At 39.7% G+C, this 13,050-nt stretch overlaps 1 protein-coding gene and 1 long non-coding RNA gene across 2 annotated transcripts in view; both read left to right on the top strand.

The window, feature by feature from the left end:
- LOC146516711 (uncharacterized) overlaps window positions 1–13,050 on the top strand; it is a 138,523-nt gene that overhangs the window by 25,111 nt on the left and 100,362 nt on the right. The gene's annotated exons all lie outside the window — the stretch shown is intronic.
- Window positions 476–13,050, top strand: part of septin9b (septin 9b) — a 70,350-nt gene continuing 57,775 nt past the window's right edge. The window contains exon 1 of the mRNA XM_085163792.1: window positions 476–753. Coding sequence (XP_085019918.1) covers window positions 726–753 — 28 coding nt within the window. The 5' untranslated portion in view covers window positions 476–725. The remainder of the gene's footprint in view (window positions 754–13,050) is intronic.

Genomic DNA, 13,050 nt, shown 5'->3' on the forward strand with positions numbered 1-13,050 from the left:
TATCGTGTCTTCCTGAGTGATCGTTTAAACACGACTGCATTTAGACTGGTTTAACTCTACATAAAAAGGAGAAAATGTGAGTTTTGGTATGGCAGAAAGATATGTGTTCATTTTCTTCTTTCTAATGGGAAGTATGTGGGAAATATTTCCTTAGCATCACATAAGCCTGTAACGGATACAGCCTACTAGCTTCCTTGGTGCTAAACTTCCACCCTGACAATAACCACTGAAGCAAAGCCGGTTGCGCTATTTGTTTTTTGCCAAAGAAAAATGGCTTCTGGATGAACTCCCTTATATCTCTGATGCGTTTGTCACATAGATTTTATATCAGTGTGACTAAGTAAACAAATTTCCCTTGGGGTAAGCCCAACACTGGATAGATCCTGTTATCTCCTCTTTGGATACGTGCGTAAAAGCGCGTCAGTGGACCTCTCCACCCGCCCCTTCGTGCGCTCACATTTCTTTTAACATGGTCTTGCGGTCTCGAGATTCTCAACATCCCACTAAAGTGCACATCATTGAGGCATATCTGCATCAGCGCTGCCTGCAGTCACACAGTGTCGTCACGCACTCAGCTTTCTGCACAAGAACAAGTGCGGGGAAACTGAGGCAACAAAGTCAACTCCAGTTTCTTTGGTCGACGTGGTGAGAAGGACGACCGACAGTTGCAGCGTCTCTGCTTTTACTGACGAATACCTGAAGTGCACCAGCAGGAAACGCAGAGCATGAAGAAAGCTCAAAATTCGGGTACAGGTGAGTCACGAAAAAGCATCCTTTGAAATATCACATGCACTAAACTCTTCAAAAAGTAATTACGAGAGTGATTTTTGTGTGTAATTAATGGCACAGACTGGGGAAAAAAAGATTTATTATATACTTTTAAAGTTTTGCATATTGTAATACTGCAGACAAGGACTTAAACGTACATTTCTGATATATCTTAGATAATTGTAGCTTTTTTTGTAGGTCTTACATCTTAAATTCTATAGATCCAGGTTATCTTTTTTATAGTTCTTCAACTTCTGAAATTCTGACTTGGGATTTACCACATCTGTTGTTCTGGGCCAATCTGTTTTGTGGCTGAGGTAGCAGCACTCAGGGGAGCACCTCAGGGTCTCCTGGCCTTTACAGTCTGATGTGCATCATCTGTCCTTCCCAGTCTGACCTTCTGAATGGATGGAATGGACCCTTCAGGCTGAGCTGCCTTCCTGGACTCGCTGCTGTCTGTGTGTCTGCGTCTGCGTTAACAATCATTTCTGACGTTTGCTTGCACATGATGTCAGACTACATAGTTTTGTGTAGCCTATATGTGGGACCCTGCCTTGTAAGTGCATGGCACAACATAGTCTGTGCGTGTTATACAACATGTCTCTGGCCTTGCTCAAGCCCCATCTGTGTGTTCATTCTCCTTTAACATTGGGAACTCAGGATGGGCTCTGGGGGGGAAAATAACATGCTCTAGATTAAACACGAAAATATGTGGCACAAGCTGATGCTGTTGGGGCTTGTGTTGAAAATAGGAGACAAGGTCCACACTGTAAGTGCTTGGACACTTAACACTTCAGGCTCTGAAAATAAGCAAATTGAAATAAAACAATAGCCAGAGCTTTATTTCTGTTTGATGTGTTTACATTGATAAGGACAGAAATGCATTGAGGAGTCTTCTAACTTCATAGGGCTCAATAATAAATGGACACCTAACAGCTTTAATTATTTTTAAATTAGTGCTTGACTGTTTAGGGAATAAAGTTGTGGGAAAAGTGCATATGGATCTATTCATGGCTACACCTGCACTGACACAGTATTACTATACAATCACATTCAGTGATTACTGTGACTGTGTTATATTTAACAGCTTGTGGTTCCACTAGCTTAGTATATGGTGAGACTACTGAAGGGGCAGAAATAAACAGTATCCAGTGTTTTTTCAAACACTTACCAGAGAAAACAGCCCAGGAGGATTATCACTGCTGAGTGAATAACACAAACATTTTATCTCAAAGGTCTCCATACACTTTGATCAGTAGAGTGTCTAGTCTGCTCTCACTCCAGAAGAAAGAAAACCCATAAGACCTGGCAGCCACACTCACCCCTTTTTAGCTCAAAGCTTGTAACTCCAGCAGTTTTTTTTCATGCAGCATCATGACCTTAAGGTGTCAAATTTTCTCCCAGGCTAGAGCATTTCATGGCTGAACTGAGAGAGAACCCAATTAGTAGTATTGAAAATACATTTCCCCTAATAAATATGCTTTAACAGGAAGTTTTTTGGTCTTTCTCCTTTTGCATATCTTTTTTGCAAAGTTTTAGTTGAAGTGTAACCTTACTGGGCAGATGTGTGAAGTTGTGCGGATGTATTCTGGAGTGTAGCTATGATCTGGTGCATTAGTTCAAACAGCCTAAGATAACAGACCATTGATGTGTAAAATCTTTCATTTTTCGTAATTACTTTATACATACCTTCAAAGCTAAGGTTAAAAAGCCCCACTGAATACGCCTGAAAAATGCCAATACTTTCAGAAAGAGCAACTTTTGGGAAGTGTCGGAAGGTTCTTTAATTTTCCCGGTACCTGATGCTGAATTTTATACTCTTAAGTGGGACTGTTGTGTTGTTCCTGGTCAGGTCACATATAAGATTATGTTACGTTGTTCTGATTTATTAAAGTCCGGTAAGACTAACAGTCTGTTGGGCTTGTTAAACTGGATGTGCACATGTTGTTCTGTAGTTTCATGTAATGTAAACCTCAATGAACAGTGAGATCCAGCGGAGTCAAAGAAGCACTGTTGTCTTTTTTCTCTTGCTCTTCCCACGCATGAGAGATCCCAGTCAGCTGTGATATATATTGTCATGCTTTTTGAAAACAGCCTAAGCTTGAGTGGACTTTTTTTTTTAATGGTGGATTTTTGCTGAGGGCTGGTTGTGTGTATTTGCTCGACTTAGAATAGAAGATTTCACAGAAAAATGCAATGAAGCAGGAGATGTCGACTTGTGGACGAAATACAGGACACTGAAAAATGTGCAGCTGATAATTAATTTCACATTGCACACATGTTTTTATAGAAATTTTGTTTTGTCTCTCAAAATCTCTGCTGCAGTGCTTTGAAGTTGATATATCAAAGGACACTGCAATGGGCACAGCTTTATTTTGAGTACACAGTCCTACCTTTTCTTATATTATAAGGAAATGGGAAATTATTAATGAGTCAACTTCTCTGCAGTGCACCAGCCCGATGATGGCCAGGATTTAGCCTGCTGGATTACATGTAGTGGGAGGCATGGCCCACTCACTACAATATACAGTAGAGTGAGCTGATTTTTGTTAGTACATGCTAGACTTCTCATGTGAGTATTTGTATACCAGCAGTCAGACTTTTAGCAAATGTTTATTAAATATAACTGTCATGTTAAAATGTTATTTTCCTTAAAAATTTTGTACATAATACAATTTAAGACAGAAGTACTGTCGTTGATCAGAATACCTTTCTGTAAATATAATTGTCCTCTATTAAGTCAGTACAGACAAACAGTTATTAATATAACGTTTTGTTTTTTATTTGTCAGCAACCTAAAACTATTGATAAAGAATGGGGAACTTCCATCTATCCATGAGAACAGGTTGGATTTTGGACATTAAGACTGGATCTAAAGATTAATGAGCTTTAACAGCACCGTTAACATAAAAATAATAATGCAAAAGCATTTTAAACAGACATTATTAACACATTTACATTTAAATACACATTAACTGCACAGCCTACTCGTTTCTGGCGATGAAGGACCCTGGAATGTACTTCTTACCTTTTTTGTTCACTAGCGATTTCTTGGTGTTAAATATATTATCGCTTCCTGCTGGTAATGCAACTTCTGCATGTGTGTCCATTTCACGCTTTGGAAAAGCAAAGCGTGAAATGGACACGGTGGACCAGCGTGTGTATTACATGGTTTCATGTCAGGTTGGAAAAGGAGCAAACAAACAATTTGGAGAGTCTCCAAACAATCGCAGTGGGATTCATAGTGACAAAATTTTCAATGACTGTCATCTACACATGTCACTTGCGCATGGTAACAATAGATTTTCAGCATCACGGTCTTTACCCACTGTTAGTGTGATTGTACCACTAGCTAGCTGCTCGCTCCCTTTAGCTTATAGATATTGCTCAGAAGAGAAAATAGTTCCTACGTTAACAGTGCTCTAAGGTTTGCAATTTTTTTAAAGTAACTGGGTAAAAAAAAGTAACAACAATAATAAATTGGATGGATGGACAGATGATTTTTGAAGGAATGCTTCTGCATCTTTCAGATGTTTTTATTTTTTGGCTTGAGCAATGCATGACAAATGTCATCTGATTTCATATTATTAAAGGAAATGCAGACACTTAATCTCTCCAAAAACTGGACAACTCACACCAAAAAACACTAGTTGGATATTTGATCATAGGGTGATGCGGCCCTACTGATCTAACAGGGCACTGTAAAAATCAGCAAAGATGAATTTTGTTACGGTGGGCTGTAGCACTATTGAGTCTAACCGATTTCTTTAAAAATCCATCACACTTTAAATTCCACATCATGCAGCCTCCCACTAAACCACACCAGTAGGTCCCCTAGAGAAAGAGCAGATGAGGGAAGTCAATGCAGCTCTTTATTTCTTCCTAACAATGGCTCTTTAGTGACAGCTAAGCTAGATTCCCTTCAGTGTGAGTCACATATTGGCCTGGACTGCATTCACTACTTCTCCCTGTGATAATAAGGCCGCCTTGGAGACTTTGGTATTCATCGGTATGCGTCTGTTTAATTCACTACCTTAGAGTCAGGCTGCCAAGTTTTCCAGTTCATATAATCCTTATCACTTTAAAACCCCTGCTTGAGCGTTTGACTGCTTTTATCAGTCTTCTTTCATGACTGCCATGTACAAAAGCTCAGTTTTATCCCATAGTGGCGCTCTGAGATAGAAGTTACTCAGCCAAGGTTTTACTCACTGAAAGGTCTGGACTTTTTCCTTCAGATATTAGCCTAAAGCGTTCCCACCTACTGCAGAAATCATGTCATTTGTCATTTGATTTTGCTCTGTCTCTTAAGGTTTTACATCTCACTTTGTCTCTCTTAAAATCTGTAAGTCACATCTGAATAAAGTTAGCTCTCAGCTCAGGAAACCTGAGCCATTCCTAAACAACGCATAGCCTACGTGTTAAAAGCAGATCTCGCTCTTTGTTGCTGATGAATAACCTGATATACCCTTGCATATACCCTTGTGCTTAAGTGTACACGCATGGACACAGACGCACACATGCAAGTATGACATCATTTGCCACTGTGTCAGAGTTTAGCTATAAATAGAGAAGGCGGACGATGACGTTTCAGCTTAACAAAGCCCCCTGTGAATAACATAAGGATGAAAACAGGCCATGTCGCTGCTGCTTATCATGATGAGCAGCCAGCCAGTCGTGAAAAATGTTGCTGCATGTTCATTAAAGAAACATCTGATGTTACAAGCAGATGTCATTAGTTAAAGCATGGGATGATCATAATGAGGGCATCCACTGTCCCGTTACATGGTTATTATTTGTGTATTACAGGGACATTTTTTTACAGTGAGAAAATGTTTCCTCTGAGGTATCAGACAAAATTCCAATGATATAAGGTATACGTGTCAAAATATTAGCCTGACCCCTTTCACAAAGTAAAAAGACAGAAAGGCATGAATGATGAGTTGTGGAGGATGATCAGTGACCACTTACAATCATCCATTTTTGGCCAGTATCTTTATTTACATCAAACTGAGATGCAGTTTCCATGAACATAAAGTTGAAATCATGTCAGCTCACTTATTGAGCTGCAGAATAACAGAATGCAGTTGCAGTTGGCCAACAAGCAGCTGCTCACAGTCCAGTCCGGTGCTGAGGGTGCTTTTATTTATTGTGGTCCTGGTCTTTGGAACAAGCTGCCTACAGACCTGAGATCAATTATAACTGTGGATATATATTTAAAAACAGACTCAAAACCTTTTTATTCCCCCAGGCTTACACAATAGGTCCCATTCTTTTGTTTTATTTTGTTGTTGTTTTTATGTTTTTAATCTTCTCGAGTTTATTTGATTTGAGGCTTTTCTGTGTGATGTTTGTATTTTCTTCGCTTCTCTGCATGGCTTCTATTGAGTTACTTCAGCTTCCTTCCATTGTCTAAATGCATCCATTGGATTAAACTAATTGGTGTGGCCGATTAATGGTATGCCATAGGTGTGAATGACTGTCTGTCTAATGTTGTATTGCCCTGCAACACGCTGACAACCTGTCCAGAGTGTACCCCACTTCTTTCCCTATGACAGCTACAATAGGCTCCAGCTAGCCTTTGACCCTCAATTGGTTAAGCTGAGGAAAATGGATGGACAATAAATTCTACCTTTATTATGTGAAAATGATAACATAATAATTTTCTCATGAAGATCTTGTATCACTTCTTGCTACTGTAGCTGCCATTACTACAATTATAGGTATTATTTGTGACTGTTGTGATTATGTACTTAAATTAAATGAAATTCCAGCACAGATTGTTGAATGTGTTTAAAAACAGCAACTCCATTACGTCTTTCTCCCACTGCAGACCACTTGTGAATTTTTTTTTGGCCCACTCATATCTGGGTCACAGTAATTTAATAATAACTGAAGTCACTCTTATCCAAAAGTCACACTGTAACAGTATCTGCCTCTAAAATCCAGCATGACTTGGGGTCTGTTAAAAATCTCACTAATCTTTTTTTTTCTCATCTCTTTAGAAAAGTCAGAAAAATGTTAATGAATTCTCTTTAACCTCGGCTCTGTGCAACACACAGCTTATGTAATTGAAACTCTGTCTTCTTGCATTTATTTGGGACGTACTTCTTTGCCAATCTCCAGATGAACACCGCAGAGCTCATGTGTCAGGCACTCGCTCTGTGTGCATCTGTGTGCATGTGCCTATGTGTATCTTTGCCTGTGTGTGATGAGTATGTGCGTGTGCTGTCTGGGTCCGAGTTGTGGATTTAGACATCAGGAGCTTGGCATGCTGATTACAGAGGTCTGAAGCCACAGGGAACCACAGGAACTCTCCTCTCTTTCTCCCTCCTTTTTCTTTCTAGCATTATCCCTCCATCAGTTCAGGCTAATTTGTAGAGATGGAGGTGAAAGCAGGAGGCCTGGGGCTTATGTGGCAGGATTCTGTGCCTTATGATAATCAGCCAAATCACATAGCTTTGCTCCTCTCATCCGTGCTGTCTAAGCTTACCTTAGTCATTTACCTAATGTGCAGTTAACCACTGTGGACTGTAAGTTTATAATGCACAATGAGGTATATTACACACTGTAGCAAATGTAGCATTGCTGACAGACTGTTATTGTTAGAGCCTAACAAATCTCATATGGATTTGGGAAGTCAGTATTTCAGGCTGTTTTTATTCTGGCTTCTGTGATAATCAGAGCTCAAAATGAGCTTTTTTAAAAAAAGAAGTCCTGCACGGTTAATAATGATGCACAGCGGTTTCGGCTACTGTCTGCAGCATCTACTTAGTGTCCAAATATTTATCAGTTGCTGCAACAGACGCCTTATTTCCTGCAAGGGATCAAGAACTTTTAGGATATCCCATTTTATGTAAACTGCTGCCAGCCCACTATCACATCTAATGATTACCTTATGGTGAATAGGAAATAGCCAGCAGTGTTACCACAACCATGCTGGGATGGACAGACATGCAGACTGCACTACTAGCACTTTTACAGCCTCCGACAGTCCAAATGACCTGAGAATGGGATTTAAATTGTCAGAGAACTGGGAGAGAGGAGCCTGTGTGAGTTATAGCTTAAAGGAATGGGCTTTCCTGTGAACTGGATTAGGCTGGATGGACTGTGTGAGCGTGTTTCGCTGTGCGTAAGTGTGTGTCGTGGATTGGTTCACTTCATGACTTTTTCTGGTTCTCACAGAGGATTGCTTGAGTGCATCTCAACAAGGATGTACCAGCTGCTGAGTCAACATCATTAATTACTTCAGCTATGCGTTTTGTACTGCTAATATTATGAGCTGTGAAACATCTTCTCAGGCGGAGCCTTAACTGTCTTGAGATATTGGATGGCTTGCTTTGAAATTATTTACAGACCTCGGAGATACTCAAGGGATGAATCCCACTAAATCTTGGAACCCCCGTGAACTTGTATTTAGCGTCACCTCAAGTTCTGTTCAGGTCTGGTTCATAAACACGCTAACATGCTTCAGTAAGCTGGTGATCGTGGTAGACATTATACTTGCAGCACTGCTATATTTAATCACAGCCTCACCGTGCCGCTGGTGTGACTGCAAGCTGCTCTTACTTCCAGGCGGTGAGTGGTTTATGCCACGGCTGTTCCACTTTGTTGCCTTCAGTGGCCTCTAATGCATCTACAAACACTTTTCAGGTCAATCTGTTGCCTTTTCCTTCGTATAATCTCACCAATACAGAAGGTTGCGGTTTAAATAACAGGAAATACTTAGCAATACGACATGATTAATAGCAACTTTGCTGACTTACGGCATCGTCATTAGATCGGGAACTGCTCCGTTTCTCTTCTGTTTGTTTTTGTGTTGTTTCTATAGTTTCCATTGCCGTTCATTCTGTGATTGTGTCGGTCGCACAATGAGCAGTGGGAGCTTGTTGAAAAAGCGGAACCATCTTAAACTCCCAATTTAACACACAGAGCTGTGCACACTCACGAGAGTGCAGGCCATGTAGCTAGCCATAGTGGTTCTCATATCAGTAACACATCTGAGATTTATTTGTTTTTATCACTTTAGGTCATATTTGTTGTGTTAAATTAATTCACATCCAAGTCAATTATGACCTGTTTATTCGTCTTGCATTTTTTTAATATGATGAAAACAGCCAGAAGCATGCATAAAAAATGGATTATTGGATATAAATTGGATTATTACCACAAAATAAACTCAAATTTTGTTTTGGTTTGAGACCTCTAGTTGCTGCTATATTTTTTCTCATGTTTTCAGTCTTTCGCACTAACATTTTGTAAATCTTTCTTTTGAACAACCCCAAATGTTGAAGTGGCTACATGGAAATCTCAAAGGGGGTTTCCCCACAGAGATTTATAAGGTTCATATAAATGAAATGTTTACAATACTTAGACAGTCGTTTATTCTTTTTATTGAATACAGCCTGACTTGATTCACTTAAGCCAACAGATCAGCAGTTCAAAATCTGCATGATGATGAATGGGTTGGCTGGGTTGTTCAGCTTCCATACATACCTGACATGTATTATTTCAAACATATCTGATGCATTGAATAGAAAAAAACTTCGCCCAGTAGATTGTCTGCAGGGCCGTGCAGCCGGGCCGGGAGTCTACGATCTAAAAACCTGGGATAAGATCTTCTCCCGTTCTTTCTTTTTCTAATTCCCAGATTGCTGTAACGATGAGCTCTCGCGGTCTAAAAGTGTCTGAATAGCTCCTGGGCTTTTTGTGATCTGGTGACTTGGAAGGTGGATTGTTATTTTTAGTTCAGCATTGTAGCGTCTGAGTTCTTTTCTGTTTACAAAAATGCATTTCCTGTGGTTTGTGTGAGCACATGGGCCCAGTTCTAAATTTGGCTTGTGTAGATGAGTGATGTGAAGTGTTGTGTCTTCCCTGTACATGCCCCAGGTTGTGTATGTAGGCTGGAGCAGCAGAAGCAGCAGGGGACGTAAATGAGGAGGACAGTGCCTTTCTCTCTCTCTGTGTGTGTCTCACTGTGTGTGTGTGTGGTGGAGATGCAGCAGGGGGAAGATGAGTGCTGCGTAGCTCTGTGGTGAGGTCATCAGACTGTGGCTAACAGCACCACATCACTTTTTGTTATTATTGTTTTTTTTAGCTCTCCACCATCTCCTGAGTGCAGATGGGATTCTTGAATACTGAACATTTGGAGAAAAGAGAGGATTTGAGCGAGCTGTGCACGTGCGTGTGTGTATGTGTGTGCAGTTAGGCATGTCACTGTCTGTGTTATTACATATGAATATATGTGTTTGCACTGCAGCGTGAATGTGCAGCTTAAACTGCAATGTGTTTCTGTATGTCTGCCTGTGTTTTGACAGGTGCTTGTCTGTATTCTTGAAGCCAGATTTATTCTTACGTGTAAATGAGGTGTAACAGCAGAGATTTATTTCTTTAATCTGGAATCCATACTTATAAAGTTTGCTCTGGCTAAAGTGCACTTTCTCTTAAATGTAACAGAATTCATGGTCACAACGGCTACACGTGACGATCACAAACATGATGACTGGTTATTGTGGGCTGAGTTTGTTTTCTCCTACATGACTCTAAAGACACCAAACAAGTTCAAGACAGACTCAGTTACTCTTCGTCTGAAGCCAATCTTCCCTGGAAGGCTCGTCCGTGCGAACATCATCACTCTCACAAGTAAATTAACAATGTAAATAGGATAATTTGGTCTTTTAATAATCATCACATGTAAAGTAAATATGTGACATCTAAAGGTAATAATTCACTTTCGTTTGTAGCACAAGTGTTAGCAGGAACATTCATAATGGCTTTCTTGTTCTGTCCCTGTTAACCATGCCATTGTTACACTGACCAACCGCGCGCAATGCCAAGACCCCGAAACTCAAGCAGCCAAATTAAATCCAACCATCATTCATTTCATTTTAAACTGTTCTCCCCCATCTCCCAGTAAAAATATCTTCCCATGAAAGCACAATGTTTGTAGATTTTCTTTTTACAACTCTTGCATTGCAGCGGCTGTATAACTAGCTGAAAATAAACACTCAACTATAAATCAGTTTTAATTTGCCAAGTTTAGTTTTGTCTGTAGAGTGTGCAGTCTGAGTGTGGATCCATCTAAAAGGTGTTTTTCACTCCTGAAGACACAAGAAGCTTTCAAGCTCTCACCTTTTCTCCTCTCTTTCCCCTCAATTTGCCTCTTTCACCGCTTCCCCTGCTCGCTCCTCCTCTTCTCATTCCATCTTTTATCTTCTACTCACTGTTTCTTTCTCCCTCATTGTGCATCGCTGCCCTGCAGGCATCCCTTTAGTGTTGGCTTACATGCTGGTGAGCTTTTTTGCCCGACCGTTATATAACTAAATTTAGCATGTTTGAGTCACGTTTTGCCCATAGGTCGGGCTATGCAGTGACGGCTTACATTAATGTGCACCCCAAGGCTCTCCATCCACTCTTAGTCAATGTGTGATAACCTTGCGTTCATCTGGGCAGGGTGTGTGGGGGTTGAGCTTGTCGCACATGAGTGAATGAGCGCACGTGCCTTTCTGTGTCTCATGACCATCTGCCTTATTGGGTGAAATTGTAGGCTACATGCTGAATATAGTGTTTGTGTATTTATGTCAATGAAATGACTTAAATTCATAACAGAGGCACATACAGATAATAGAGGCTGAGTGTGTGAGTGTGTGTGTGTGATAGGAGGGTATCTCTCCAGCAGGTGATGGAGAGGTGTTGAAAGGTATGAATGAGGGAGGCCTCTGTCTGTCTCTGTCTGTCCCCCAAAACTGTCTGATTTATGTTTTTGACAAGTTCAGAGAAACAAATTTCCCATAAACTACTCACAAATTTTGTTTTGCAGCACCCAAAATAAAGTCTTTTGGTCTGTCACATACATCTAAAATGTTTGGGTTTTGCTATACAAAAGAGATTCTTTCTAGGACCAAGGCCAGTTTACTATGTGTAGTTAAACAGAAGGCATATGCAAGAGAAACGAGGCCATAAATGTCATGTTTATTCACTGGGAACATGAATTCTCTCAAAACTAACACAGTTAAACCCATTTTTATGAGCTGTTTGAAGCTAATAATGTCCCTCTTTTAACTTGTAATTTACATTCAAGCAGAAAAAGAACATTTAAATAAATAAAGCTGAAAGGTCAGTGTCACTTTAAATAAAGATCCAAAGCACTGCTGCGAGTAATCTTCCGGCAACACTTCCCCAAACTAGGTTATGTGAGATAATTAGGATAAGAAATGGTAAATAAACTCATAAATAAAATGATAAAATATCTGAAATGTTATTTTGGGTTTTTTTTTTTTATCTTTGTTTTCACTTTCATATTAAATAAGTAAACTAAGTCATGCAATGTCAATTTATCCTTAAGTTATAATAATTTTATCTTTCCTAACCCTAGCTCCTGCATCCACATCATCGGCGCCATTTAAAGGATGTTTCCATGTAAATGTGCACATTCCTGTGTACTAATAGATACCTGCACACACAAATCAGAGAAGAAGAGTGAGACATATACAACGGGGAACGAGTGCAAGAAAGATGATTCTGGAGCATAACTTGTCTCCATCCAAAAACAAACAAAAGTAGCTCTTAATGTCAAATGCGGCATTTTAACATATTTTACAGCATCAAAAACTACATTTCTGTTGTGTTATATGTGAGTGAGTCAACAAATGCATAAGCACATGTTGTGTGTTTGGTGTGGGGGGTTTCTGACCTTGTGATTAACTGCAGCGTTGTAAGTCTGGAAAATCATCGTGGGGCAGAAAGAGCCAGTGGCCAAAACAGACATATCTCTATTTTTAAACGCACGCTTTTGTCACAACATCGACTTCCTGCTTGCCATATGGATTCAACGCCAGGACGCTCACTCACAATTTGTCTGTGTTTTTATTCCGATTTGGGGTTTAAAAGGTCTCCTCCATGAGAATTTTATCATCATCCAAACTCACCAGACGGGTGGAATTCAGAGCTGCGGTAATTGTTCTCAGCCCTTGAAAAAATGATCTGAGGCTTTCCAAGGTAAAAAACATTGCAATTTATAAATGCATATGGATGTTTAGAAATATAAATGGAAATCTTAATTACAACCAACTTATGAGACATAAGATTTTACCAGAATCTTCGGCCAGGTGTTTGTATTTAAAGTCCTTTGTGCGCTATAATCCACGTGTTTTTATTTTTAAAATAGTTATTTTGTTTTATTAACCTTTTTAATGATATATAAAATGATTGTTTTTATTTTAGGTATTATTAAAACTTTAATTATTGCAATTAGCCACAGAGCCTCCCTGGAGCTAAAGCTACTTA

Source organism: Neolamprologus multifasciatus, chromosome 6 (assembly GCF_963576455.1).
Source record: "Neolamprologus multifasciatus chromosome 6, fNeoMul1.2, whole genome shotgun sequence".
NCBI classification, from domain to species: Eukaryota; Metazoa; Chordata; class Actinopteri; order Cichliformes; family Cichlidae; genus Neolamprologus; species Neolamprologus multifasciatus.